General features: G+C 57.2%; 1 protein-coding gene across 7 annotated transcripts in view; it reads left to right on the top strand.

Annotated features, from left to right (window-relative positions):
• HIVEP3 (HIVEP zinc finger 3) overlaps positions 1-27,277 on the top strand; it is a 456,791-nt gene extending 429,514 nt beyond the window's left edge. For 6 of the 7 annotated variants that reach the window (XM_082687126.1, XM_082687128.1, XM_082687124.1 and 3 more), the window contains 4 exons: positions 9,467-9,642; positions 15,942-16,028; positions 20,474-21,387; positions 22,405-27,277. In XM_082687126.1, the coding sequence (XP_082543252.1) occupies positions 9,467-9,642; positions 15,942-16,028; positions 20,474-21,387; positions 22,405-23,217 (1,990 nt within the window). In that variant the 3' untranslated portion in view covers positions 23,218-27,277. The remainder of the gene's footprint in view (positions 1-9,466; positions 9,643-15,941; positions 16,029-20,473; positions 21,388-22,404) is intronic. The other variant, XM_082687130.1, reaches the window with a different exon arrangement.
• Positions 27,278-27,728: the final 451 nt, after the last annotated feature.

Here is a 27,728-nt window from a genome sequence, read left to right as displayed (position 1 = left end):
GTATCTGAGACTTTTCAAGCCAGCCTCAACATGACCCTCCAGCCTCAGTTCCTGCCTTGGGTCCTACAGAATTGTGCCGTGGCTTCCACTATAGAATTCCTGGAAAAAGTGCCTATCACGGAGTGAGCACTCAACAGACAACAGCCCTCTCCCGTGATAAGAGCTGACTGCTCGAACCCTGGCAGACTTTCTTGTCACTGCTTTTTCTTCAAGAGTAAGGCAGGCATTCAGTCTCCAGCATCTGGTCCTGTCCCCATTCTGGGCCGGCTTCCTGTCTGGGGAACAAGGAAAGGAGGCGGGAAGAACTGAGACCAGAGTCCTGCTTCAGCTGGGCTGGTCCAGCCCCACCCAAGGGCCCTGGGGGGTAGTGGCCCTTCCGTCTTAGGAAGGACAACCCGGACAACCCAGAGGGGCCTGGGGGAGTCTGCGGAGGCCTCCAGCATCCATCCTGAGTGGCGTAGCCTGGGGCTATGGAAATGACAGGCCTGCAGGAGAGCAGTCTTGGGTGAACTGGCCCCCTTCAGAGATTATCATGTAGAAGAGGGGCACTAGCCGGAGCTCGGAGCTCAGGCTGCAGGTGGGAGCACAGGCTGACCTCTTTAGCTTTAGTAGGAGAAGAGCTGCCCAGAAACCGGGAGACCCCCAGGTGCCCAGGCGTATGCAGCCCTGGGAGAAGGTGGAATGGGACCCTCCTGACCATGACCGCATCAGAGGCTGCACGAGCCCCCTCCGCCACCCTGAAGTCGGAGGTTTTAAGGTCCTTCCAAGCATGGATGTTCTTTAACAGAAATTTTCGATGTTTTTAAACACACAAAGCTTTTTGCTACCAGGTTCAGTTTGCCTAGGTGCCTCCTCTGGAAAACAGCTCAGTGTGGAGGGGGAGGCCTCCAGGAGCCCCGAGCACGGTATGAAAGTCATTGTTCTAGAACCCTGCAGGCCAGGGCCTGCCGAAAGCTGGAGCAGCTCCGTATCTGTGCACATCTAGGGAGTGCGTGCCTCTTGGGCAGTTTCACTTCTCTGAACATGAGAGGCCCAGCTTCTGGCTTCCTGCCACTCTCTCCCTAATCTCCCTGTCTGCTCGGAAACAGGACCTTTGGCTGCATTCTTTTGACCCCAGCTGGCATGGGCCCAGGCGCGGTGCCCGCTTGGTGGCTCTGGGTGTCTGCCCTTGGTCGTTCACTCCACAACATCTCCACGAATTGTACCAATGTCTTTAGAATCAAAGACGCCTCCTGGTCTTAGCTCTGGGCCTGGTCAGTCCCCAGAACTGCTGCTCTCTCCCGGAAAGCTGATGCTGCCTGCTGATGTGCCCCCAAGAATGGAAACTCATTACGGTCAAACCAAGGAAATGGCCCAGAGGCACAAATGCAAGCCTGTGAAATGGACAAGGACTTGCTCCCGTGGTGGAAGTCCTTCTGCAAGATGGAAACCAAGGCTCTTTGACCCGCTTCTCTCCTGCATCTGTTATGCCAGCCGACCTCCAACCTGCATCCTCTGTCCTCCCGCCTCTGCCCTGGCTCGGACTCCCCGCAGTTACCAGAGGAAAAGCATCTCTTCCGAGAAAACCACCTAAGACTCACCCTGATCATCCAAAGCACCTCGTACATGATCGGAGTTACTGTTCCTCTTTGTTTCGTGATCTTGAAGTATCTGTTCGTCGCACTGGAGACCAAGGTCCAAGTTTTATTTAGCTTTGTTTTCCTGGCCCTGGTCCAGCCTCAGGCTCAGACCGGGCCTTGGTCAGTACCGTTGAGTAAATACACAGAACACTGGCTTAAAATAGCCCACAGGTGGGCTCTGAGCCTGCGTTCCAGTTATAGACCGGCTGTGGAATTCCTGGCCCAGCAGGCCTGTCCCTGGACCATGCCTTAAGGGCCACCCCAGCCCCAGATGTTGTGACGGAATGTCATCTCTGCAGAACCCCGCAGAAGGAGAATCCAGGATGCACCAAGAACCCGGTGGGCATGTCCCTCCATGGCCCAGAGCTTGGCCTCTCTGGTTTACTTCTCGTGGAGGGATGTGTTCCCTACCTCTTAGCAGCTGAGTATTTGTAACAGATAGGCAGCTCAGTGGGCTGGACCACCTGCCCCTTGTTCCTCTTCCCACATCCCTTCCTTTCGGGCTGCACCACGAGAGCAGCGTGTCTCTGCGGACACACCGACGGGCCCGCTGTGGCAGGACCTTCAGGGACACAGTGACCTCTGGGAACCGACTCTAATCTCACTTCGGGGGACACAGGCTCCCTGCAAAAGTGGGACTCAGAGCAACGACACGTACACCTCACATCACCTCTTCCTCTTGCTTGGCATGATTATCTGTGAATTTGGAGGATTAGTGAGGGTTTAATGATAAAATATTAATAATCTATGGAAAAGTCAGTAACATAGCTGTAGACCAGCCTCAGAGAGCTGGTAACTTGAAGCCACAGAGTTCACACCCTCATTTAGAAGAAAAATGCAGCTTGGTGGAGAAAAAAGTTGTGGACTTGAAGGTCAGACGGACCCCCTGCTAGCTTCGTGACCTTGGGGACATTACTTAGAGCCAGAAGTTTAGCTCTGGATCTGCCTCTTCTTCTATTTTATGTGCCTTGAATTGTCTTTTGAAACAGGTGATTTCAAGTGTTAGTCAGCATTGCCTAGCAGTTAAGCACCTGAACTTTGTAACGTGTGATCTGGGATCATATTCTCGCTCTGTTAACTTACTGGCTGTGTGGCCTTGGGCAGGTTACTTAACCTTTCTGCAACTCCAGTTTCTCCTGTGTAAATGAGGATGACTAGAGCCCCTGTCTTATGGGGTTTAAATGAAGTAATGCATATGAAGCATCTAGAATAGTGTTGGGTACCTAGGAAAAGCTATATACGAGTAGACCCATATTATTAAAAATCTGTATTTGTGGTTTTCTTGAAAACCTGGAAGATCCGACAGCATCCTGCAACCCTTGGCCAGAAAGGTATAACCCCTGTCCCTTTAGAGAGGGACCGTGTCCTGCCTTCCAGCCCACCTCAGCCCTCCCCCGCATGCCTCCTCTGCCCACTCAGTCATGCTGCCAGCCCCTCACCTAGTGCCCTGAGTCTCCCTTTGGTCAAGAATAAATATATACATATTTATTGGAATAAATATGAAATACTTAATGGATAACTATGTCCATCTTATAGCACCATCATAGGAGTAAGCAGGCTTCACGGTGCTGGACGCAGTGTGGGTATGCAGTAACCTTGAACTTCCACCTGCTCCAGGCTCCCTCTGGCCTCTGGGTGAACAGTGCTAGTGACGGGGAGCTCACTCCCGCACGGAGCAGCTTCCTTCCTGAGTCTTTGTCATCAGCAGAGCCAAGCACGGCTCCCCTGTCACCGTGACTGAGATGACATTTATTTTCCACCCCCTCCGTCTCCGGGGTCTGGAGCTCAGGGGAGCTTGGCGCAAGCTGTGGGCTCCAGAAGTGCCGCTGAAAAGTCTAGAGCCACAAGCGTTCCCAGTCGGACGGCTAAGCATCCCTGGCAGCAGGACTAGAAGAGAAGGCAGGTGGTGCTGTGCCCTTTGTCCTCTGGGGTCAGACCTGGGGTCCAAGCTCTGCCTCACCACTCTGTAGTTGCCTTGTAGCTGTGGCAACACACTTGACCTGTCTGGTTCTGTTTCCTTCTCTATCAGAGGACTATAATAAGATCCCCTGGATCAGGGGTTGCTTGAGATTCTCGCTCTTTCCCTTGAGTCCGTGAGTCTGACTGCAGCAGCGTAAGAACAAAACCAGACCTGGCGGAATCTGGCAGCTCCACGCCCCTCCTGGAAATCTTACTCTTTGCTCGACCTAAGGCAGCAGAACCAAACATCTACATCCAGGAGGCAAGGGTCTGGGACCCCCCCCCACACCCCCGCCCACTTGGTGCTACGGCCATGGCCCAACCAGCCCTGCTCTGCCCAGCTCCTTTGCTGCGTGGCCAGCCTGACTCTGGGCCTCTGGTCTCGAGGTCCCTCTAACCAAAGCATTCTGGAATCCACAGAAATAGCTATTCGTCTAGGACAAAACATTTCTGACACTGGCTAACACCTCTGGCTTGTCAGGGGAGCAGAAGACAGGCAGGTGGTAGGGCTCAGAGAAATGACTCCCTATCCCGGGAGCCATGAATCTGCTGCAACCACGCTTGCCAGCGGGGACTATCTGTGGCCTCCGAATTGGTGGGGGTCGGGTGGGGGGGGTGTCACTTCCCCCCCTGAGTCAAGGGCAGCCTTGGGACCATGGGAAGGAGCCAGCAGACCTGAGAGGCAGAACTGTTTCCCTCAGGGCCCCACCATGGCTTTCTGGTTTCCTGCCCTGGCTTTCTGCAAAGCATTTTTCTGTAGTTGTCAACAGCTGCGGGTCCTACCCAGAGCTGGCGGCACTTTCAGGAAGGGCTGGGTAGAGAACGATGCTGTGCTTCTTTGTCTGCTGTGTGGTGGGCCCCTGGGAATCCTGGAGAAGGAAAGTGCTAAGGAAACATCAACACCACCGAAAGGTATTTGTGCGGCACGTCTGTGCGTGGCTGGGGAGCTGGCGGGGTAGATTGCTGACTGGCTGCGTCGGCCACGTCACTGAAACTCCAGAGGCCTTGGTTCCCTTTTCTGTAAAATGAAGACAATGGTAAAAGGCCAATGCGAGGACCAGTTGAGGTCAGGCGTGTGACTGGGCTTGGCGTATCTTAGGACAATGAAGATTGACCAAGGAATGGGACTTACTGACTCAAGGTCACCCAACAAGTTTGAACAGCAGCCGGAACTCGGACCCAGGTCTCGTGCTGACCCGTGAGCAGAATAGTTCCTACCAGGGACTGGAGAGAGTTCGGCCTGTCTATTGTGGCTAGGTGCCATGCCTGTGGAGAGGCCACTGCATTGTGTTGAGCCTGTGTTCTAGCCTCATAGAGAGGGGATGTCATGGCTGAGAGTCTGATTAGAGCAGACCTGGAAAGAAGGCCTTGGTCTGGCTTTCTTATGGGCAGCCGAGGAGTGCTAAGCCCTTGTGGGGGTCGGGCGCTGTGCTGAGTCCTGGGGATGTACCAACAGCTGGGATAATGGGGGCTACACACGTTGAGAAGGCAGTCTCAGTGCACACAGCTTGACCGTGCCATGAAGGAGGAGCAGGGGGGACCCCCAGGCTCAGAGGTTTTAGAGAGGGCTCCGGAGGAAGAGACCTTTTGGCAAAGCCCTGAAGGAGACGAGGAGCCAGACAGGTGTAGGGGGGTGGTGCTGGGGAGGGCAGAAGGCTGGAGGAAAGGGCCTCTGTGGCCCCCAGTGATGTTTGGCATGGTTGGTGGGAAGGTGCAGGGGTCAGGGCTCTGGAGAGGTGGACGGCCTGGGGGCGTGCCCGTGCAGGGACAGGGCCTTGTCCTGACGGAGGTGGAGGAGCATCTCCCCAGGCTGGGAGGAGCATGACAGAGCATGTCAGGGCCACTGCTCTCGTGTGGGAGAGAGGAAGGCCTGGCCACCGGCTTCACTAGCCATACACGTGTGTGTCCTGCTTGTGGAGACGGGTGCCCAGGAGGAGAGGGTGCTGCAGAGGGGATGTGGAAACGTGCTTCTGGGCGTGCAGGGTGGGAGGGGCCTGACCACCACCAGGCGAGAGACTGAGGGGACATCTGGATGCACGGCAGGGCGTCAGACCTGGAGAGCACAGGGAATCCATCGGAGTCCAGGTGGAAAGTCAGGCGTGCGCAGGGGGCGTAACCTGGGAAGGGCGAGGGGAGAAGAGTGCGGGCTGGAGCCTGAGGAGTGGCAGCAAGGGAAAGGGGTAAGGAAGGAGCCTACAGAGAAGCATCGCGAAGCCAGGCAGGAGCCTCTAGAAAGCAGGCAAAAGGGCAGATAGGAAACGGCAGCTGTCCTTTGGATTTAGCAATGTGTGACCTTGGCAGGGACAGCTGGCCAGGGAAGCGGGATCATGACGGCTCAGGAACGGGCATGGGGCGGAGGCAGGGAGAGCAGACCTGGGCTGCCCTTCCCTGGCTTGGGCTGAGAAAGGGAGCAGAGGGAGCAGTAACTGGAGTGGGCTGAGGTCCAGCAAGGCTTTGAGGTTGGTTGGGGGGTTGGTGGGTTGACTGGTGAGCGTGTGGTCCGTGATGGCAGAATGTGCCAGAAGGCAGAGGCTGCAGAGCTGCTGGTGAAAAAGAGGCTGGTCCTGAGCTGGTGGAGAGGATCCAGCCCACACTGGATGGTGGCCCCATGCCTGCCCTTGGGCTGGCCCCTTTGAGAACCACAGAGTCTTGAGCTGTACGAATCCCGGTCTCAGCCTTCAAAGAGTAGAGAAGTCATGGGCTCTGGGCCATTCAGACAGGACCATGCTCTTCAAGTCCTGGGGCCCTTCGTCCTCCTCCTGGGGCCCTTCCTCCTAGGGAACCATCCTTCTCCAGGACATTGGAGCAGGTGGCTGCTGTCGTTTCAGTCCCATTCTCTTGGCTTCCAAACCTCCTGAGCTCCCAGGAAGTAGCTGCTTGGGGGGTAGGTGTGTTGGGACTGTGTTTCTGCCCCCCAACATTGGGGAGCCTCCTAGACCCTCACACTACCCTCTTCTCTTTTTCAATCCTCTCCTGCACTGTCGTCTCCCTCCCTACGAATCCGCACGTCCCGTCGTGAGTCCCGAGGATTCCCAGCCATGCCCTGGGCATCTCTTCACATCTTCCTCACGGGCATCTCACTCTCAGCAAAGGCCTGGGGTCCTGCATCGCTCCCCTCCACGTCCATGGGTGGTATCACTTAAGCCAGCTACATTGAATACTTTGATCTTGGTTTCTGCCTCATTGTGACCCTTCCCCCATCCGATGGCCCCCTGTCCTAAAACATGCGCTTCTTGTGGGGACTAGAGGTCTCTTCCCCCTCCAGACCATTCCTCTTGGTGCCAGGGAAGCATCTTTTCTCTGAGCCTTTATCTTTGATCAAGTCTAAACTTCTTAGCGTGGCGTTCAGGGCTGATGGGGATGGGGATCCTGTCCGTCCTGCCCATCCCACCTCATCTGCTCTCCCCACCAAGTCCATCAGGCCTTTTAATCCCTCTTGCCTTTGTTCCTGGTCCCTTCCTGCCTCCTTCTCTCACCATCCTCTCTGGCCCCTCCAAGCCCCCTTCTGCTCCCCAGCAGGTTATACACACCTTCCATGGCCAAGGCACCCAAGTCAAGGCACAACCCTCGAGAGTTCAGAGTTTTTTCTATGTGTATGTGCATGCACATGTGTGCCTTTCTGCACACATGCAAGCGTGAGCCAGGGAAGACCACTTGTGGTCTAAGCTTGCTGTGGGGGAAGAACTGGGGGGGTCTGAGAGCATCCACAGGTCACTGTGGCTGAGTTGGCTCAAGTACAGGGCAGGGGCCAGATACAGGAGAGTCAGAGTGGCGGTGGGCCTAGCTCACAATGCCCAGCACAGCAGTTGCGGGGAGGGCCAGGGAGCACCGAGGGACCTTTGTCATTGGATGTTGGAGGGGAGGGGGTTTCATGGACCCGCCGGGCAGGGCCGAGTGGAGGTTAGGATCCAGTTGGCACAGCCTCCAGTGCCAAGAAGAAACCAAGCCATTCTCACTTCTTTCTTCTCCGGCTGGGAAAAGGGTGCCCACTCCATCTTAGACTGGTTTCCAGGGGGCCATAGAGGGACACAGGAGTTAAGATCAGGGTGTGGTTCGGGGCCCTGGTAGCCCTGAGGCATCCTGCTTCGTGAGGATGAACCGTTGTCCCTCAGAGACGGGTCTCCCGGGCTTGCCCATAGGGGGTTGGGGTTCTTCATAAGAGTGATAAGAATCATCCTCCCCGCTACCCCCACAGCCCTCCCTTCTTCCCCTTGAACACCAGATGTCACTTCGCCCTGGATCAGGTGAAAGTTGGCCCCTCCCCAGAGAACAGGGTCCCACCACCAGCCGGTCAGGGCCTCTAAGGAGGGAAGGTGGTTTCAGACAACAGGAGAGGCACTGGTTGGCCAAAGGGAGCTGACAAATACCAGGGCCCTCAGGGACTCGTGGAGAGCAGTGCATGTGTGAGAGTGTGTGTGTGAGTGTGGGGAGGCGGTAGGTGTGAGTGTGTGTGTGTGTGCATATGGGTGTGTGTGTGTGTGTGTGTGTGATCACTCCGTCGCCACCTGCTGGCTCCCTCCCATAGAGTCCCCATAGGTCATCCTGTGACATCCTCTCAGCCAGAAGCTGATGGTCCCTGCAGAGCAGGACTGAGTCCCAGCTGCTGTGCCCACTGCCTCGCCTTCTCCCGGCCACCTCCCTGCCCCCTGTGCCTGCCCTGAGTTTGAGAGCGAAGACCACTGGGCCGGGACCTATTGTGTAGCCTGAGTGTGGGGCACTGGCAGGCCTCTTGCTGGGTGCTGGGGGGCATGCTCAGTGGGCTGAGAGGCCGCACCTCCCCTAAGGCGCCCATGATGTCAGACACCCCCCCCCCACCCACACACACCGGCCTCATGCATCAGAACGCTCTTGTCCTGGAATCCCACCAGGAACCACCCTCCCGGTCCCAGCAGAGCCTTTCCTGCTTCCGAAGGGAGAAGGGCGCGGCTGTAGCATCAGGGACAACGAGGCGTTCTGATAAGGATCGTAGTGTGTGAGCCTCCTGGGCTTCCTTCTCGGTGGAAATAAGACCATTCTGGTTCAGGTCCAAGAGCCCTGGTGGCTCTGAGGCCTGGCAGGTGGGATGGCTGCCCCAGGAGCTGCCCTAGGAAAGCTTTGGGCCCTGATGCGGTGACCCCGGAGGGTGCCTGGGAGCAAGGTGTTGGAATCTGGGTCCTGAGAGCTTTACAGCTCATCAGGAGATGTGGTCGGGAGAGTGCACAGGACTCTTGGTTTCTGACTCTCCAAACAGGGAGGCGACAGCGGTTCCACATACCTCCTGTCACCCTGGTGTCCAGGCGGCTTCCGAACGGGCTGTTTTAGCACTTGTTGCCGCTCCCGGGAGATGGGCAGGCAGGTTCAGATCCTAGGTCCATACCTTTCTGGCTGCAAGACTTTGTGCCTTAGGCTCTTAACAGCTCGTGCTCACGGTTGTGATTTAATTTGTGTGAAGTGTGGGCCCAGAGGGAGCCCTCAGCAAATGGTAGCCGCTGGAGCTGCTGGAGCGTGGTTGTCACCTTCCCTCACTCGCGTTGTGATTCTGCTGGCCCAGGGGGCCGTCCTTTGCAGGCAGAGCCTGGGGCCAAGGCCGGCTCTGGGACAGAGGCACTCTGTGAACCTGTGGCTTCCCTTTCTGGCGGGAAGCACGGGGCCTGCTGCCTCTGGAGGGAAGAGAGGGCGCAGCCATATGCGGCCGAGGGCATGGCAGGTGCAAGGGGTCCGCGGCGGATCCCCAGGGCGACTCCCTGCCCCCTGCCCCCATGCGGTTCTCTCTGGTCCACGTCCTTCGCACCCAGTATCTGTGAAGGGCTGGAGGTATACCTAGGAAGCGTGTGCGTCTTCTGAGGTGGGAACCAGCCTCTTCTCCTCCTTTTTTTTTTCTCCTTTACCATGACGCCTGTTGCTCATAGGTACAAATCAAACGAAGAGTATGTATATGTGCGAGGCCGCGGCCGAGGGAAATATGTTTGTGAGGAGTGTGGAATTCGCTGCAAGAAGCCCAGCATGCTGAAGAAACACATCCGCACCCACACTGACGTCCGGCCCTATGTGTGCAAGCACTGTCACTTTGCTTTTAAAACCAAAGGTAAGAGACAGTCAGCTGGAGCACTGCCCCGGCCCACTGTAGGGAGCTCCCCTCTGGGAGCCCTAGCTCAGAGCTCAGAGGCCCGGACCCGTTCCGCCTGGGGCCTGGGCCCCTCCCTGTCCCCCCACTGCCCCCACTCCCCAGCGGCCAGCTGTGCAGCCCGCTCCAGACGGGGCGTGACACCCCACCCCCCCACCCCCGGACCCCGCACCCCCCTCAGCTGCCCCAGCCTGTCCTCTTGGATCCCACACAGCCCCTCCGCCTTCCTGCTTCCCCGGCCGCCAGGTGGCGCTCTTGCACACGGTTCCTGGTTTTGATTTTCTCTCCTCACCCCTGTTCTGCTGCATGTGTCCTTCGCCCTCCATCCACCGACCCGGCGAGCTCCAGCATCCACACTTGTCACCACCACTCTTGCGTTCGGAACTCCATTCCACTCCGAGCCACGTAGAACACTCGCATGGTCACTTCTCATGGCAGAGCTCACCCCTGCCTCCACCTGCCTCACCCCTCAGACCATGTTCACGACCACCCACCCAGCCCCTCTGCAGCTCTCAGCCCAGACCCACTCACATCCCCCCTGCCCCGGCTGGTGACCCCAACCTGGGGCCCCAGCCATGCCCCAAGGCAGGCTCAGCACAGGCTCTGGCTGTCACCTGAGAAAGGAAGAAGCGTCCCGCTGCAGCTGCCTGGACCCTCGGGTGAACAAGAGGGGCCGAGTCCCTGGGACTTGGACCAGGCTCCTACCTGCGCGGTTCCTGCAGGCCAGGCAGGGAAGATGCGGTGGCTTATGCATCACTTCCTGGTAGCTGAGCAGAGGGACAGAGGTGAAGCCAAGGAAGGGCTGGGGCTCTTGACCCCCCTGATGGCTTCAGCCTCTTGTGCTTTGCAGATTCTTGGGTAGGGATTTGGGCATGAGGGCCCTGCCTCCTCCTTTGAGCAATTGGCGGGGGGCCTCCATGCTGGCCCCCACTGGAGCTGTGTGGTGTTTCTGCAGACAGAACCCGAGAGCAGATTCAGCTGTGCCCTGGCTGTTCTTTCTTCTGTTGGTCAAGCTGCTCCCAGCCAGAGAGGCCAGACCAAGCCCTGCAGAGTTCACCAGCCTTTCTCCCTTCCTCTTCCTCTTGCTGGTTCCCTTGGCTCTCTCTGGACTAGGTCCAGGGGCAGCTTTCCACATCTCCTGGCTCCCAGACCCTCTCTGCCAGAGCTCTATCTCTGCTCGCCTAACCCCGTTCACCAACCCCTGCCCTCTTCTGTCCTCTGGCTGTCCTTCTCAGGGGCCCTCAAACTTTCCCATCTACATTTTGGGTGGCATGGAGGTGCCCTCTCTCCCACTTTCTTTCTCTGATCTTCTTCTCCCTTGACATCTCATAAACAATGTTCCAAAGGATCCCCAGAGAGGACAGGTAGGCCTGGTACCTGCCCCCCCCCACATCATGGGTGCGTCTAGCTCCAGAGTCCTGCTATGTCGAAGGCAGTACAACCCAGCGTGCCTTGGCCCTGGATGTAGGCTCTGTCCCCACTGTGTCCCCTACAGCCCCACTCCCTTTGGCCTTAGGCGGCCAGTGAAACTTTATGGAGGAAGAGAGATAGAAATAGTTGACTGATAATTTAGTAACAGAATAAAAAGCCACTTGTCCAAAACACCCTTGAAGGTAAAGAAAGCCGGTCCCTGCAAACCAAGTGACTATTAACACTAGAGCTGTAATGCGAACCCAGGACCCCCACCTCAGGGCATCACCCCCATCATCTACCTCTCAGTGAGCAGATCCTCTTTCTCTGGAAGGAGTGGCAAACTCGGGCGGCCTCTCGGGTGGCCTCCAGAATGGGTCACCACGGCTGCCCCTGTTTCCAGGCTGTTCAGGGACCAGCCCGTTCTGCTCTCAGCGCGAGGACCCCGGTCCTGAGAGTACATCCCAGCACAGGGTTACCCAGAGCTCACCTGGGCCCAGCACCCAGAGGACCATCTTGAGGAGCCTTCCCCCTGCCATGTGAGACTAGAAAAACTTAATCTAGGTTCCCACCCAGAGCATTCTCTCCAAAGACGGTCCCTTCCAGCTTCCCCTGCTTTTTGGAGAGAAAAGGTCTGGTCCCTGGCACGAACATCTCTTTTCCAGAGCTCTTTCCACTGGAGGCCATGCCAAGCCTATCCGCAGTCCCTTCCTGGGTCCCTCTGGACTGGCATGGAGCCCCGGAGGGGCCGGAGGGCATAACCTGAGCAGAGAGGCAGCAGACACTCCGCACGCCCCGGGCCGTGGCACCCTGGGTGTGCAGGCTCGCCCACACTGCCTGCAGGCCAGGCCCAGGAGGGTCGGTTCCCAGCCAGTGATCAGGGAGCGTTGTGAGCTCTCTTCAAATGCTCATAGAGGCTTCTGGAAGACCACAGCTTCAGAGCCAACGCAGGAAGCGGATCTGAAATGGAGGCTTCTCTAACTGTGACTGCAGAGAGGGGCCGGTCGGGGGTGGGTGGCGGGCAGCTGCAGCAGAGGAAGCTTGCTCTTGGCTGTCTCTGTGCGCGGGGACTGAGAGAAGCAGCGGGACGCTGATGCTCCTGTTCTTCCAGGGCCTTGTGTCTTCCCGGAGGGGTGGGCCTTCAGCCATCACTCAGGAACCTCCGGCACCTCCTCTAAGGCTCTCGGCTTCCTTCAGGCTGCCGTACCCTCCCTCCCCTCTTACCCTTGGGCTCCGGCTGGGCCCGGTGGTCCTCGGGACGCCCCCACCCGCCTCCTGGCTGCGCCCAGGCCCGGGGAGCCTTTCCTGTCTGTCTCTGTCTGCCTGTCTGTGTCTCTGTCTCCGTGTCAGACATTGCGGTGGCAGCTTGGACTCCTGGGCGGGAGCAGAGGCGTCTCAGGGGGTCATGTGGGAAAGGCTGCCACGATGTCCCTGTGGAGGTGTGGGCGTCCCCTTTCCTCTTCTCAGATGGTTCCCAGACACCAGCGGGGTGGCTGTGCCACGTACAGGCCCTTGTGCCGGTCGCCGCAGGGGACAGCGATGAGAGCTATGGGCAGGCGTCAGTCTGTCAGGCCCGCGGGGGCCAAAGGAGGGCGAGGGGTCAACACTGAAGGAGGCAGAGCCGTTGGCCGGTGCCCTCGGCAGGGGTCCCACCTCTTCCAGACATGCATCATTTTCCATCCGCTTGCCTTTCCTCCTTCATTCCAGGACTGGGGGGGTCTTTGGGTGGGGGCTGGGATGACCGTGAGAAGCTGTGGACTCGGCCTGGCAAGCTGAGGCTCTGCTCCTCGACAGAGAAGGGGTGTCTGAGCCGAGAAAAGATGCCTGCCGCCATGGGGTACACCTCCCTGCATTCACAGACGAGCCCCAGGGAGGGGAGGTCAGGGAGGGCACCGGGTGACACAGGGGCTGCTCAGTCAGCCTCATCTACTGTCACCCACACCGCACGGCCTGTCCCGGCAGAGTCCCCTCAGACTCCCCGACTCCTCCCTGCAGCCTCCAGGAGCCACCAGCACCTTCTCCTGGGAGCCCCCGAGCCCAGACCAGAGGGTGAAGCCATTTGCCTCCTGTCCCCCATGACCAGCATGGCCTGTGGCAGAATCCCTGGCACCCAGTCTGGAGGGGTGGTCATGCGGGCGGAGGTGGGTTCCTGGCTCGGGAGGGAAGGGGGTCCCACAAGGTGAGCGTCAGCTCCTCCCAGCACCCCCAAGAGGTAGGTGTGACTTCAGAGTTGCCGCAGTGGGGAACTCAGAAGGTTAAGAAGCCTGCCCGAGAGCACACAGCTAGCCAGCGCCGGGGCCCAAACTCAGAACCGAGGCTGGCAGGCTTCTGGGCCAGCCTGGGTTGATTCTGCCAGCGTGCGGCAAGCGAGACCCCTGGAGCCCTGGAACCTGCTTCTAGATGGGGTTAGCTGTACTAACCCACCTGCTTGGGGGGGTCACGGTGCTGGTCCGTGGGAGCCCTCCCGTGGCATCCCAGCTGCTGAGACAGTCAGTAATCCTGTCCAACAGCATCACGGCCCCAAGTTAGAGCAGAAACAAGAAGGAATCCTCCCCTGCCCGGGGCCGGGTGGCACTCGGGTTACAAGGTCTGGGAGGTTCCTTCCAACCCTTCGCTTCTGTGGTGAGGAGAGCATTGCCCCCGTGTGGTGACCGTGCACCTGTTGTGTGCTCGGTACCTACCTTGGTTGAAAATAGACCTAAACCTTCCCGATGAAACATGCATGATAAATAGTGTCCTAGCCAGGATGGCAGTGTGCACAGTCCTCTGTGGTCTGGGGACAGTGGGCCAGTCCCAGAACCTCAGGAGACCATGGATATCTTGGGCCCCTGGAAGACCCCAGCTGCCTTCACTAGCCCTCGACATCCAACTCAGGGCTTACTCGCTCATGAAAGGGAGGGCAGAGGCCCCCTGTTAGATAGGGACCTCTGGGGACCCTCTGGCTCCAACACGCCTCTTGAAGTTATGACTCTGCTTTCCCTTTGGCCAGGAGTAAAAGATCCAGGTTTCTGTCTGGTTATAGGAGGAGACTCTGAGTGGGGAAGGGTGCAGTCACAGACTCGGAGTAAGGGAAGAAAGAGGAAAGAAGTCCCCTTCCATCCCCACTTCCCTTGACCTGCGTACCCTAGGGAATCCCGGGTTGAGGTTCCCATTGCCTTCTCAGCAAAACCCTACAGATTCCTTAACATTCTCGAATGATTAAGAAGCACCGTTTGGCTCACCCACAGACTCTCTTCTGTTTCGCCTACCCACCCACCCATTCGTCCATCCTCCTGTCTATCCATTTCTGCCATCTCCTAGTTTCTCTTCTTGACCATATAGCTTTCCATTTCTTCTCTCATTCTGTCTGTGCCTCCCGTTCTCACATCTGTCATCCCACCAGTCCATCCTTCCATCCACCTGCCCAGTCTTTTTCCCTCCTGTCTGCCCCTCCTGCACATAACCCCTCACCCTTGCAAACCAACCAGCCACTCTCCCGCTCACCCTTGCCTCTCTCTCCTCTCCAGCTCTCCATCCTCCTACCTGTTTATGAGCCCATTTTCCAACTACCCTTCCATTAATTTTTTTTATCTAACTATCTATTCCCCGTCTGTCTCTCCATCTGCTCATCTAATCATCCAGTGTCCTGTCCGTCTGTCTGCATTCTTCCCCTTCTTCCTTCACCCCATTTTTCATCTTACCCACTAACCCGTCCATCTGTCCATCCATCCATCCGCCCACCGGTCTCTCTGCATCTGTTCAAGTGTCCATTCTGTTCTCTTCCAACCATCTATTTAAACTTGCCAATTAATAAGCTCGGTGGGACAGAGCACCTGACTCGGGGCACTGACCATTGTTATATGAACAATCACGGGGGAATGTAGCAATCTGCCAGCTACGGTGAGACCATCACCATTTAGAGGTGGCTGCTGAGCTCAGAGGAGCATCCTGAGGCTTCTGGCCTGCATCCTTCTGGGGCAGACTGGGGTGCTCTGCCTCCCCTTCCCCGATGCTCCTGCCCTCAGAAGTTTATGGTCTGTGATGTGCTGTGCACGCCTGGAGGAGAACAGAGGTATCTCTACCTTTTCCCCGATCCCACAGAACTGCTGCCCCTGCCCACAGCTGCGGGGCTGGATGGACCGCTTAGGGCAGAGGCAGGGATGGAGTGAGCAGAAGCTTTGCCCAGCCCTCCCTGCCTTTGTCTGCATGGCACAGTGACCTGGGAGAAAGAGAGACCCAGGCCATGACTTCTCTAAGGACGGCTTTGTGGCTCAAGGTCCCTGTCCAGCAGACTTTCCTATATCTTCTGCTCTTTCTCCATTTCTAACAGTAACTTTGTCCTGGTTCTTTTCCCAAACCCTGTGGGCTGCCCCACTCATGGCCTCAGTCAGAAGGGCATCCTTAGTACCCACCCAGCACATCGGTTTACAGGGCCCCTCCCGGCATCCCAGCATCTGAGAAGCCCAGAAATCCTGCTCCATGAGGGCCACTAGCTCCTGGGCCCAGAGTTAAACCCAAAGCAGGAAAAACCTATTCCACATGAGTTGTCTTTTTAATTTCTGTGTGTTTGTTAACGAGCATCTCACTTCCTCATTACGCCCACTTCCGTCTCCCAGCCCGCCCCCCTCCTTCCCTCCCTCCCCCAGCTCCTGAGCACGGTCCTGAACTAGGGCTGTGGGACACATCCCAGCCTGAGCACCCAGGCGCAGGGGTGTCCTGGCTCCCCTGACCAGCCCCTGCAGCCGGCGGGGCCCTGGCGGATCTTCGAAGCCACGGCCTTCCCGGCCGGGCACTGCATCAGCGAGCCCCCGGCCTTCGCTGTCCCCCTGCCCTGCGGCCAAGAGCCTGAGTCCATTCTCATTTCTTTCCAGGGAATCTGACTAAGCACATGAAGTCGAAGGCCCACAGCAAAAAGTGCCAAGAGACAGGGGTGCTTGAGGAGCTGGAAGCCGAAGAAGGTACCGGACTGCCAACTCCGTCCTCCCGCCTCTGCCCTCCTCACCGTCTCCCCTCCTTCCTCTGCCTGCTCCTCCCCTGTCCCCCTGCCCTCCTCTTCTTCTGTCCTCTCCCTGCTGTCTCCTCTCCCACTTTGGGGCCCTCCCCGACAGCCAGGGTTCCCACCTACCGGGAGATAAATGTCAAATTCAGAGGACTGCCCCCTTCTCTCCATATGAGTCCACGTGCTGTGTCACACCGAGCGTGCATCGTGGTCTAGCAAGGAGGCGGCGTGCCTGACGCCTCGCAGGTGCTCAGCCGACGTGTGGTGTAAACACTAGCACATGAGTAATTGCAGTCAACATTGACTATGTGTCTGGTGGGTTGTAAACCCTTGCTGGGGATTATCTCATAAATCCTCACGGTGATGCAGGGGGTGGGGGTACCTACGCTCCACATCCGTCCCCCACCTCCACACTCTGGGCCTGAGCCTGACACCTGGGTCTTTTAGAACTTGGGAAGTTATCGAGAGAGAGCCAAAGCTAGACCTAATAGCCCCTTTTCACCTCCCCATCAAATCCCACAGCCCCAGACCCGCACCCTGGCCAAAGTCCTCCATCAGCAAGAGGCACCTACTTCTGAAAAAAAAAAAAAGAAAGAAAACCAACAGAGGAGGGCGTGGGGGTCAAAGGCCCTGGGCAGCCACGGCATCCAGGGAGGAGGCCAGAAGGACTTTGGCAGGTGGACAGCAGTGTCTCCCCCTCCCCACCCCGGCAAAGGGAGTCAGGGAAGCCAGGGACATTCCCCTGTATGCAGCAACCCTTTGACCAGATTCCCTAAAATCAGTATCAGGATTTAGAGTGTGACAAAGAGGGTGTGTGTGTGTGTGTGTGTGTGTGTGTGCATGCATGTCTTTGTTTTTCCAATTTCAAGATCCATTTACAGTCTTTCAGAAAGGTAAAGCACATTTCCTTTTAGGCATACTACATCACCTTTACTGCACTAAACACGGTGAACTTGGGGCTGTTTCCACCAAAATGAGAAATGAGGGGGGCACTGTGCTTATCTAGAATGTACATTAGGCCGTTTACACCTGTTGTCTCACTGAGTCCTCATAGCGTGTGGTAGGAACTTGTGTGACCCCGTTTTCAGTTGAGGAAATTAAAGCTCAGATAGGTAGAGGCAGCTACTCAAGGTCACACAAAAATGCTGGCTGTACACCAGCCCAGTGCCTGCTGGGCTGGACCTGGCGGAGCCACAGCCTGAGCACAGAGCCCGCCCAGGGAGAGTCAAGAGGTTGCGACAGGCACGCACCGAGGGTCCACTGAGGGACCCAGGGCTGGCCCCTGCCCCTCTCCCAATCTCAGTTTCCCAATGAGGCAAAAAAGGATAACCATACCCACCCCGTTTGAGGATAAAATCAGCACATTTATTCTAGAAGTAATTACTGAACACCGGCTCTATTCCAGGCCCTATTCAAGCTGTTGGAGATCCCACAGTGAATAAAACTGTATGTTTTATTCTGAAAGCTTACATTCTCGAAGGGAGCAGGGCGGCGAACAAATGCAGAATAGGACAGGGTCAATGAGTAGGAAGCACAGGTGCGCATGAGGGGCTGGGAGATGTGGGAAGGGTTCGCTCTGGCAGGTGTGAGCAGAGAACGTGAGGGGAGTGGTCAGGAGGCGGGGCAGGGGTGGGGGTCTGGGGAAGGGCTCTTCCCCAAAAGGGACAGAAGGTACAGAGCTCCTGAGGACCCGAGCGGGGGGTGGGGTGGGGGGGGCGAAGAATGAACTTAGAGAACAGGGCCATGAAGGTCAAGGGATGGGCTGGGCCGTGCGGTGGAGTAATGTCCCCCAACTCTCGGTGACTCTGTGTGCAGAGGACGGTCAAGACAGGGAGTGGCTGGAGGAAGCTGTCAGGCTGAGCACACATTGGCTTGGACTAGGTGGAGGTTGGGAGAAGTGGTAGGGTTCTGGAAACATTCCACAGGTGGAGCCGACAGGTTTTGCTACCATGAGGGGGGATGGTGGTGGCATGAGAGAAAAGGAATGAATCCGAGGTTTATGGCTTAAGAAACTGGAAGGACGGAGTCTCCCCTTCCCGTGATGATGAGGAAGGTTCTGAGAGGAGCCTGTCTGCTAGACGCCAAGTGGAGCTTGGGAACACAGCCTAGGAACCACTGCTTCCCTGTGGCCAGGTTCCCCCCAACAAAGCCCCGCCCCTGACAGTGAGGAGGTTGGGCACCAGTGCCACCGTGTGGCCAGACTCCCTCGGCACCCAGACTCCCTCAGCACCCTCGCAGGTTTCACTCTGCATCTCCTCCTTGGTCCCCTGGCCTGAAGCGGGCTGGGCTTTGTGGATGGAGGCTTGCCGGTGATGCCAGCAGTGGACTGGCAGCTCCATGAGGGGCACTGGGGATGGGCCCCCCAGGCAAGGGCATCTTACACAGTCCTGCAAGAGCCCAGATGCAGAGGGTCTGGAGAACCCCGTTCTAGACAGGGGACCCTTGGCTTCCATCATTCCTGCCCTACGTGCCTAGGGCAGGCCACTCTGGGCCTCCACTTCCTCATTCGTCAAGATATCCCTGCTGGATATCAGGCGACACTGGTCTTGACTCTCCCTCACAAGTAGAACTACCCTTCTGACCATCAACTGTGAGATGCTTGCAAGGCTGACCATCCGCTTGGCATTTTGGGGTACTTGAGGTATTTGCTAAGTTGTATTGGGTACTTACTATGGGTCAGACCCTCATGATCCTCCTACCAGCTTCATCAGGTGACTTTTACTGCTCTTACCCCCATTTTACAGATGAGGAAACTGAACACGGAGAGAGTCAATTGCACACCACACAGCTAGGAAGGGTAAAGCTGGGATCCAAACCCAGACCATTTCCAGCGCATAAATATCATTTTATACTGGCAGAGTAATAATGCAAGGGTTGTAAACCTTAGTCCTGACTCAGCGAGTGCTCCCTGGCTAATCTTGGGGAGGAAGCCCTTGGCCCCTCTGGGCCTGGATTTCCCCATATGTAAATGAGGGGTGAGGCGAGGTGAACTGCTGGGTCTGAAATCAGGTCTGAGGCAGGGCCTGGGGCACTGCAACTCTGTGTTTTGCATACCACCCCACCACCACCATCACATCCCTCCTGCCTTCCCCTTTGCTCCTGGTGGTCAGGAGACCCTGCCCTTGGTCCTTTGACCTGCCCTTCATCTACCAACCCCAGTTCCACCCCATGGTTTTTGACCCACCAGCATCCGCTTCAGTCTTCTTACCACTGCATGCTGAGCTCTTCAGAAGCAGGAACACCAGGCTTTCCAGCCCCAGGGCTGCTGGGGTGTGGTGGAGTTTGGAAGCCCGGCCATGGTCAAGTCTGCTTGTATGTCCAGCTCTCTTGGTTGGTGGTAGAATGGGTGCTGACGATGAACCCAGAGAGGGGCTGGCATGACCCAAACCCTCAGGAGCCTGACAGGTGGGCCAGATGTCAGCAGAGCTCTCCCCAGAGTCCTGACTGGTCCCCATCTCAGGGATGCCCACCCTTGACTGGTGTCATGTTAGAAGTGACCTGGCTGGTTGGGGCTGCCCCACCAGCAGCCAGACCTGAAAGTATTCCAGAAGTCCGTTCCCTCCTCACTGGGAGCAGCCGGAGTTCTCCAAGGACAACACGTCCTCTGGACAAGAGCGACTGGGAGGGGACCCTGCTGTGCTGTCTGAGGCCAGCTTAGCAACCCCTCCCCCTCCCAGAGGCCAGGACCTGCCACCTGCCCGATGCTACTGGGCCAGCCAGCAGCAGCCTGGCCCGTGTGGCAGGTGTGTGTTTAGATTGACCATGGCTGGTGCTGCTGGACCAGCCAGCCTGGCTGCCGGGTCCCAGAATACTAGATTTCTTCATGAACGTATTGAGTGGCCATAATTATTTGAGCCATTTCTCTGTGCCCCGTGTGGTTATTCCTCTTGGTCAAGCCTGTGAAGGAGGTGAGAGTATCACATTCGTTTGACAAAAGGGGAGATGACAATACAGCAAGGTGACTGCACGGGCTCAGAGGGGATCCCATCCTGAAATCCTAGTGAAGAGACAAACCAACAGAAAGGTTTGTCTCGTTTGCTACGGTTCAGTCCCAGCCCTGGGACTTCACTTACTTGAGCAAGCTTCTTAATCTTACCTTGGTGTTCCCTCATCTGTAACATGAAGGTAAGACCAGTGGGACCTCTCGCAGCATTTGAGAATTAGATGAATTAACACACGTGAAGGTCTTAGAAGGAACCTGGCCCAGGGTAGTTACAAAGTAACTGTTGTTCGCTGGGATTCTTTACATAGTGTTCCCATAGGTGTTGCGGCCCCCATTCTCTCCCCAAGCTTGGACCATGGCCACAGCTATCAGGCCCGGTTTGCAGACAAGGACAGGGGCCTAGAGGGCGGCGGCACGGGGGGCCAGCTGTGACCACGAGGCCTCCTGTGTCTACCCCTCAGGAACCAGTGATGACCCGTTCCAGGACTCAGAAGGGCGAGAGGGCTCAGAGGCCGTGGCGGAGCACCAGTTTTCAGACCTGGAGGACTCAGACTCGGACTCAGACCTGGACGAAGACGAGGATGAGGACGAAGAGGAGAGCCAGGACGAGCCATCGGGACCGGCCTCGGAGGCACCTCCGCCTGGCCCGCTGGCCCCGCTGCCGGCAGACTCCTCTCCCGGTCCGGGCCCTCAGCACCCCGATGCCACCTCGGGCAGCCAGGCCACGCGGGGCAGCTCTGGGTCGGAAGCGGAGCTCTTGGCAGCCGGCAGTGGCTCCACGTCCTGCCTCAGCACCCCGTGCCTCCCCCGGCTGGGACCGGCCCCTCCAGGCCCAGTGGAGAAGGACACAGGCTCAGCCCTGAGCTCCAAGACTGTGTCCCCAAGAAGGCCGTGGTCCCCAAGCAAAGATGCAGGCAGCCGTCCACCACTGACCCACAAACACTCACTAACCAAAAGCGACTCGTCTCCCCAGCGACACTCACCGGCCCGAGAGCCACAGGCCTCCACCCCAAGCCCGCCTGGCCCCCAGACGGGCCCTCTCCCTTGTGGGTCTCCAAGACTCGAGCAATCTCCTCTCACCCCCCGCCCCCTGGGAAGGGAACTGTCCTCTCGAGCGCATCCGCCCCCCGAACGCAAGGGGGCCCCGGACCCGGGCCCCCCCAGACACTCACCCACCAGGAGAAGGTCCCCGGGCCAGGCCGAGTCACCGCCACGGTCGGCACTGCCAGGGAAGTGGGCCTTGGCTGGGCCGGGCAGCCCCTCAGGAGGCGAACGCGGCCCAGGCTCGGGGCTGGCCCCGCGGGCTCTCTACCCGCCCGTGCCTCTACCTCACAAGCTTCTTGGCAGAAGCCCCGAGACCTACGCCTCCACGTGGGTGAGTTCCTGCCCCCGAGTGACTGGGCTGCTCATCCCTGAGGGGTAGGGGGGATGGGTGGGGGGGGGCACAGTGCACTCCTCCTTGAGGCATCAGACCTGCAGCTACACAGCCTGGCCAGCTGGGTGATTGCTAACAGAGCAGAAGTTTGTGCGGTGCCTCCTATGAGAGGCACCTCACGGGGGCCCCCAGAGCCAGCCAGTGTAGCCTTGGAAGCAGCAGAGCGTGGACACTGGGGCTGGTCTTGAATGCAGGCAGAAAGGCTTGTGCCACTCCCCTCACAGCCCCCCAACCCCACCTCCCCAACAGCCCTGTCACCAGCAGCCTCAGGGACACCACAACCAATGCCATCCTTGCCGGACCATCATTGTCCATCAGCACCCTCCCTGTCCCCGCCCCCAGCGCCATCTCCACCATTACTAAGTTAATAAGCGCCGGCCACCACCAGGTCAGCTCCGTCTGCATTCCCACGTCGGCAGCCCAGCACCCTCCCGTCACCACCAACTCCATCCCTGTCAGCTTACCTTTACCTCCCAGGGCCTCTTCTGGCGCCCTATTGTCATAACCCACTGCCACCCTCCTCTACCAGCAGCATTGACACCATTGCTCAGAGGCTTAGTATCCTGGAGGAGCACGGGCTGGGAATCCTTCCTCTTGGCGTCACATTATTATTGCTGATGGTGGGAGAGTGTAAAGAACCTGGAGTGGGAGCTCATTTCCAAGGGTAGAGTTGGGTCAAGACCACGCCAGGAACAGGAGAGACAGCAGGATGGAGCCAGAGGGTCAGGTGTGCTGGCCTGAGGCATGAAGACCATGGGGACCCGCGTGCTCACGATCACTGCAGGGCTGGGGACAGGGCGGCACCATGGGCCAGGGGTCGGAGCTCAGCTCCTGCCCTAGCTCAGCCAAGATTTGTCTGTCATCTTGGGTGAGTCCCCCGCCCCTCATCTTTAGGCGGGGGTCTCCATGTGCCAGCACCTAGCCCTTGCCTTACCCTGTCTTCTTTTCTGACCCCAGCAGAAGACCGCATCCCGGAGTCCCTCCTGCTCACCAGGCCCTGCTCATCTTCCCTCTTCCCGACCCTTCTCAGCCCCCCATGACTTCCATGGCCACACCCCTGCCCGGACAGAGGAGAACATCTTCAGCCATCTCCCTCTGCACTCCCAGCACTTGACCCGTGCCCCGTGCCCCCTGATTCCCATCGGCGGGATCCAGATGGTGCAGGCCCGGCCGGGGGCCCACCCCACCCTGCTGCCGGGGCCCACCGCTGCCTGGGTCAGTGGCTTCTCAGGAGGTGGCAGTGACCTGACAGGAGCCCGGGAGGCCCAGGAGCGAGGCCGCTGGAGTCCCACCGAGAGCTCGTCAGCCTCCGTGTCCCCTGTGGCTAAGGTATCCAAATTCACACTCTCATCGGAGCTGGAGGGCAGGGACTACCCCAAGGAGAGGGAGAGGACGAGTGGGGGCCTGGGCAGACCTCCTGACTGGGAGCCCCGAGTGGCTGAGGTGCCCGCAGAGCCCGTACCCACCCACAGCCCCGACACCCCGCCCGAGGCCTCGCCCCGGCTATCCCAAGGCCGCAGGCCAGAGTCCTGGAGCCCCCGCTTGGAGTCACCACGCACGTTGGCCAACCCCGTGGCCTCCACCGCCTCGCCCCTGGACCGCAGCAGTTCCGTGGGCTGCCTGGCAGAGGCCTCCACTCGCTTCCCAGCCCGGAGGAGGAACCTCTCTGGGGAACCCAGGACCAGTCAGGGCTCCCCCGAGCCCTCAGGAAGTGGGGGGCCTGAGGCACTTCCACACCAGCCCAAGGACAGGGGCCCCCCAAGCACTTAGCCTCTCTCTGACTGCTTCAGCATCTGGCTTCCGGTGTTCAGCAACAGACATTTCCAGCCAACTTCCTCGAATCATCTTGCTCTCACGGGCTCCTTCTCCCACCTGTCCGTCTGTCCAAACAGCTTCTGCTCAGCACCCAACTGTTCTATCTTCCCACGTATGCAGTTTCCTGTGCCTTTTTCTGTACCTTTTGTTGCTTGAAAAGAAACAAACAAAACACACGCACACACACACACACAAAAACAAACAAACAAACAAAAAAAACCCACGAGGAGTTTGAGGCTGTGAATATTCTGTGCTTTTTTTGAGCAAGGGTGTAGGTGTGGCCTCAGCCTGGGCCACTGTGGTCTGCAGCCACCCCCCCCAGGGCTGGCAAGAGGTGGCCACGTGCTGAGGGAGAGGGGGATGCACTAAAGGAGAAAGGAAAAAAAAGAACAAAAAACCTTTAAAAATATATAATTAAATGTAAAAGCAAGCATCCTATGTACAGATGTTCATGGTTCCTATTTATTCCCACTTCATTCCACCCCAGCTAGTGGCCACCCTCATTGCCAGCAGAAGGTCAGTGGCCCAAGGCAGGGGGACCCCACTCAGCCTCTCAGAAAACTCCAGTTTTCTTTTTCCCGAGGAAAAGAAAATGCTACCTTTCTTAGGATTTCAACACAGATGAGAGGAGCAGACAGAAGGTAGGAGCTTGCTGGTTCCCCCAGGGCTCCCTGATACCTAGGTGTCCTGAACTGTGTACCCATCCTGGCACCCTTACAAATTCCCCTGGCCCCCCACCCTCAAACCTTCCCCTCTATCCCCACCCCTAGCTCCTAAGCTGCAAAAAGAGCCCTGACTATTCATATCCTGGTTCCTGAGGACCCAAATGGGGCCTTGCTTCGGGCCCCCAGCTACAGACTGCCTCCCTTGTTCTAGAAACTACCCACAAGGCCAAAGTGACAGGGCCCAGACCCTAGGGGTCAAGATCCAAGGTGTATTGCCTTGCATTACCAAGGCCAGGGCTTGGGTTTCCTTGCATGTTTGGTCCCTAGGGCTCAAAGGGCCCTATTTCTTCCATGGCTGAGCTTTTCTAGTGCTCAGAACTGGAAATGTAAGTGTATAGGGACCCGTTTCTGGATCTCTTTTCAAAAGCAGGACTGGGTTTCTCCCCTCATCCCCACCCCACACACTGTCAAGCCTCCACTACCCCCCAGGAAGCACCCAAAACCATGACTGCTGGGAACTGCCCAGGCCTGTTTGTTGGTTTAAATCTCTTTGAAAAGTTACACACACACACACACACACACACACACACTCACTCACACAGGATGGTATTTGGTACCTCTCCCAGCCTCCTCAGATTCTCTTGACCTAGAAGAATTGTCCTAAATCAACTGAATTCTTCTCCAAAGCAATCAGGACTAGGCAGCCGTCTCCTCCCTCGGCCTTGTCTCCTCCCTCAAGAAACTGCCCTGTATTTCCTGGGGGCAAAAACCTGCTTTGTAAGAGAAATAATAAGACCAGAAATGAAAATCCCAAGTTGAAATAGAGAACTCATGTTTACCCTGCCCTGGGAGAGGCGGGTTCTCTCACAACCTTCCAGAATTTCTTTTCTTTCATTTCTACAGAGAGGAAGAAACCACAGGGACGATGGCCCTGGCCCACTTGGGCTAGGTGCTGAAGCTGCCTTACAGAGCAGCCAAGTCCCGGGCCAGTCCCCAGGCCTCAGTCAGGCTGTGCGAACCCTGTGCCTGGGGCCTCCTGAACGACTGAAGTTGTACAGACAGGATACAGGTTGAGGCTCTAATTCCCTTCTCTGCCAGTTCAGGGCCTTTCCCTGCCTGGCCTCTGCTGAGTAGACAGGCCAGCCCCAAGTTCCGTTAAGACAGAAACCAGACAATGGGGAAGGGCCTCCCTGGGGGTCTGCTGGGCTCTGAGGCGCGGGCGGGTGAGGTCAGCTGTCCGTGCTCAGCTGCCTGCCCCAGAGTCCGGGGCTCCTGCCACCCTGGGAGAAGACCAGCAAGCCCAGCCTTGACTCTACTGGCCCTGTATTGGCCTCACAGGAAATGGGAAGGTGCCCGGCCCTGGTTACAGCCCAGGCTTCCCTGACTTTCCCTCACCCTCACCTCTCAGCCCTACCAGTGGACACTTCTAGCCTTGGGGCCTGGGAGCTAGATAAAGGGCATCACTTCAGCCCAGGTTTGAAACCTTTCTGGGCAAGATCTTCTAGCCCAGACCTACAAAGTAGCAGATGGGGGTTTTTGCTAGCCGAGCCCCTGACCTTGGGGGTAGCCAGGCCTCTCCCCCCAGGCACACACCCCTGCTCTCCTGGACATCATTCCCCTGTTCTGGGATAGCCCGCCAACTGAGATTTCCTCCCTGGGAGACCCAGTCATGGGCAATGCGGCCAAGTCCTCGCAGCCACTCAGGCCCACAGGCATAAGCAGAGGGGACAGGGACCGGGAGTCACCAGAGATCCATTTCTCAATGACGGAGACATAATGCACAAACAGAATCTGGCTGAAGGGCTGTTGCCCCACACCGATCCTCAGAGGGATGGCATCAGTGCCACCAGCCTGGGACAGATGTCGCTGGGCAAGGGCTAACCCCTCCTATCACCCTCTGCCCGTGCTCCTCCAAGCACAGAGGCCCCGGCGCACACACACACACACCTCCATAGTTCGGAAAAGGATGCTCACTCCATGCCCTCCCCGAGGGTACCCTGTCCCACTCCCAACCCCTCCTACATTTGCAGTTTTCATGTCATGCCCCTGTTCCTGTTAAGCAGGGGCAGCACCAAGAGTAGTGCTGATTGGCTGCCACAGACACCTGTTGGTGCTCTGTGGAAGCGTGTTGGCTGCTCCTTGGCTCTTGGCCAAGTGGCTGGAACCAAGCTGCCGAGGTCTCCCAGCCAGCCCTCACCCTCTGTTAGGAATTCCAAGACACTCAGCCCCCAGGCCTACCCTCCAGGATGCCCCCCACCCTCAGCAAGTTCAGGGCCATTCTGGGTATCCTCCGAGGCACCACGCCCAGGACCCTCCACCCCCCACCCCACCCCCCACCCACCACCCCCCCCCCCCCCCGCTCCCCTGCCCATGGTTTGCATTCTGGCCCAGCCGCAGAGCCCCTCCAGGACACTGAGAGCAGCAAACTGGCTACTCCCCCTTTTCCATCACCTCCAGCTTCCAGGCCCAGAAGTCCCCCTGCCTCCCTCTGGGGGGAAAAAGTCTGAAAGAATTACCTTCCAGATCCCTGGCACCCCATTCCATTCTCCACCCTGCCCTTCTGAATAGGAACCAGCAATATATCTGAGCTGAACTGCTCTCCAGTCCTTTCTCCAGGAAAAAATCCTCCTTAAAGCAAAAGCCCTGCCTCAGAGACAGATCTGCAGCCCTGAGTAGGGAGAGAAAGTTCCCGAAGGCCAGTCCCGCAAATTCTGCTTCTGTGGTGTGGCTCCGGCCTGCTTTCCATTAGAAAACCGCTTCGGCACTTATGATCACTTTACTAAACCTAGCGTTTAAAAAGAAGAAGAAGAAGAAGAAAAGAAACCGAAAAAGGAAATGTGTAGGCAAATGTAAGATACATGTGCTCTGTAAGATAAATATTTGCCTTTTTTTTTTTTCTAAAAGGTGTATGTATTCTGTATGTGAATTGTCTGTAGAGAGTTTCTATGTTCTTAAATGGCAATACATTCCAAAAATTGTCTTGTAGATATGTACAGCAGCAACATGGGGATGGGGTAGTTTTGCCTGTAATTTTATTTAAACTCCAGTTTCTACACCTGCAACTTGCAATGTTGGTATGGTATCTATCAGTGCAAAAGAGAAAAAAAAAAAACTCAACAAAAAAACCCATGCAGGTCTAAAGCACAGAGTCTGATGTACAAAAGGAAAAAAATGCTCAGTATTGATGTGTGTGACCTTTGTTGTAAATTACATCTGTACTGTGAATGAGAGGTTTTTACAAGTATAATAATTGCCTTTATTACAGCTCCGGCTGAGTGTTCAGCCTGAGGATATTTTTTAAAAAAAAAACACACACAGCACGTTGGAATAAATTTGAAAATCCCAACATAGCCCTGCTCGCCTGGCTCCTGGTTTCTCGTGAGGGTTGAAGAAGGTCAGAGTTGGAGGGACGCTTGCTGTCTTGAGCGCTGCTTTACAGGACAGCAATCAGGCCCCGAGGAGGAGGTGAGCAGGCCCCAGACACACAGCCTGGGCCTTGTGGGGCCCCTGGCTTCCAGGCCTGGCAAGCACTGGATACATCACCTTTGTGATCTGGGGGTCTGTGTTTCCTGGGGTTGCCGTGGCTAAAAACAACAGGAATCTATTCCCTCAGAGTTTTGGGGACCAGAAGTCTGAAGTCTGGGTGATGGCAGGGTGGGCTCCTTCTGGGGGCTCTGAGGGAGGGTCCAATCCACACCTCTCCTGCCTTCTGTGGCCTTGCGCTGAGACTTGGTGGGCCCTGATTTATAGCCCTGCCTTCCTCCTGCCTTCTCTGTAGGTTCCCTCCCCCTCCCCTTCTCT

Source organism: Mustela nivalis (assembly GCF_964662115.1).
Source record: "Mustela nivalis genome assembly, chromosome: 10".
Lineage (NCBI taxonomy): Eukaryota > Metazoa > Chordata > Mammalia > Carnivora > Mustelidae > Mustela > Mustela nivalis.
Note: the sequence above shows the minus strand (reverse complement) of the source record. Positions and strands in the feature narration are given on the sequence as shown.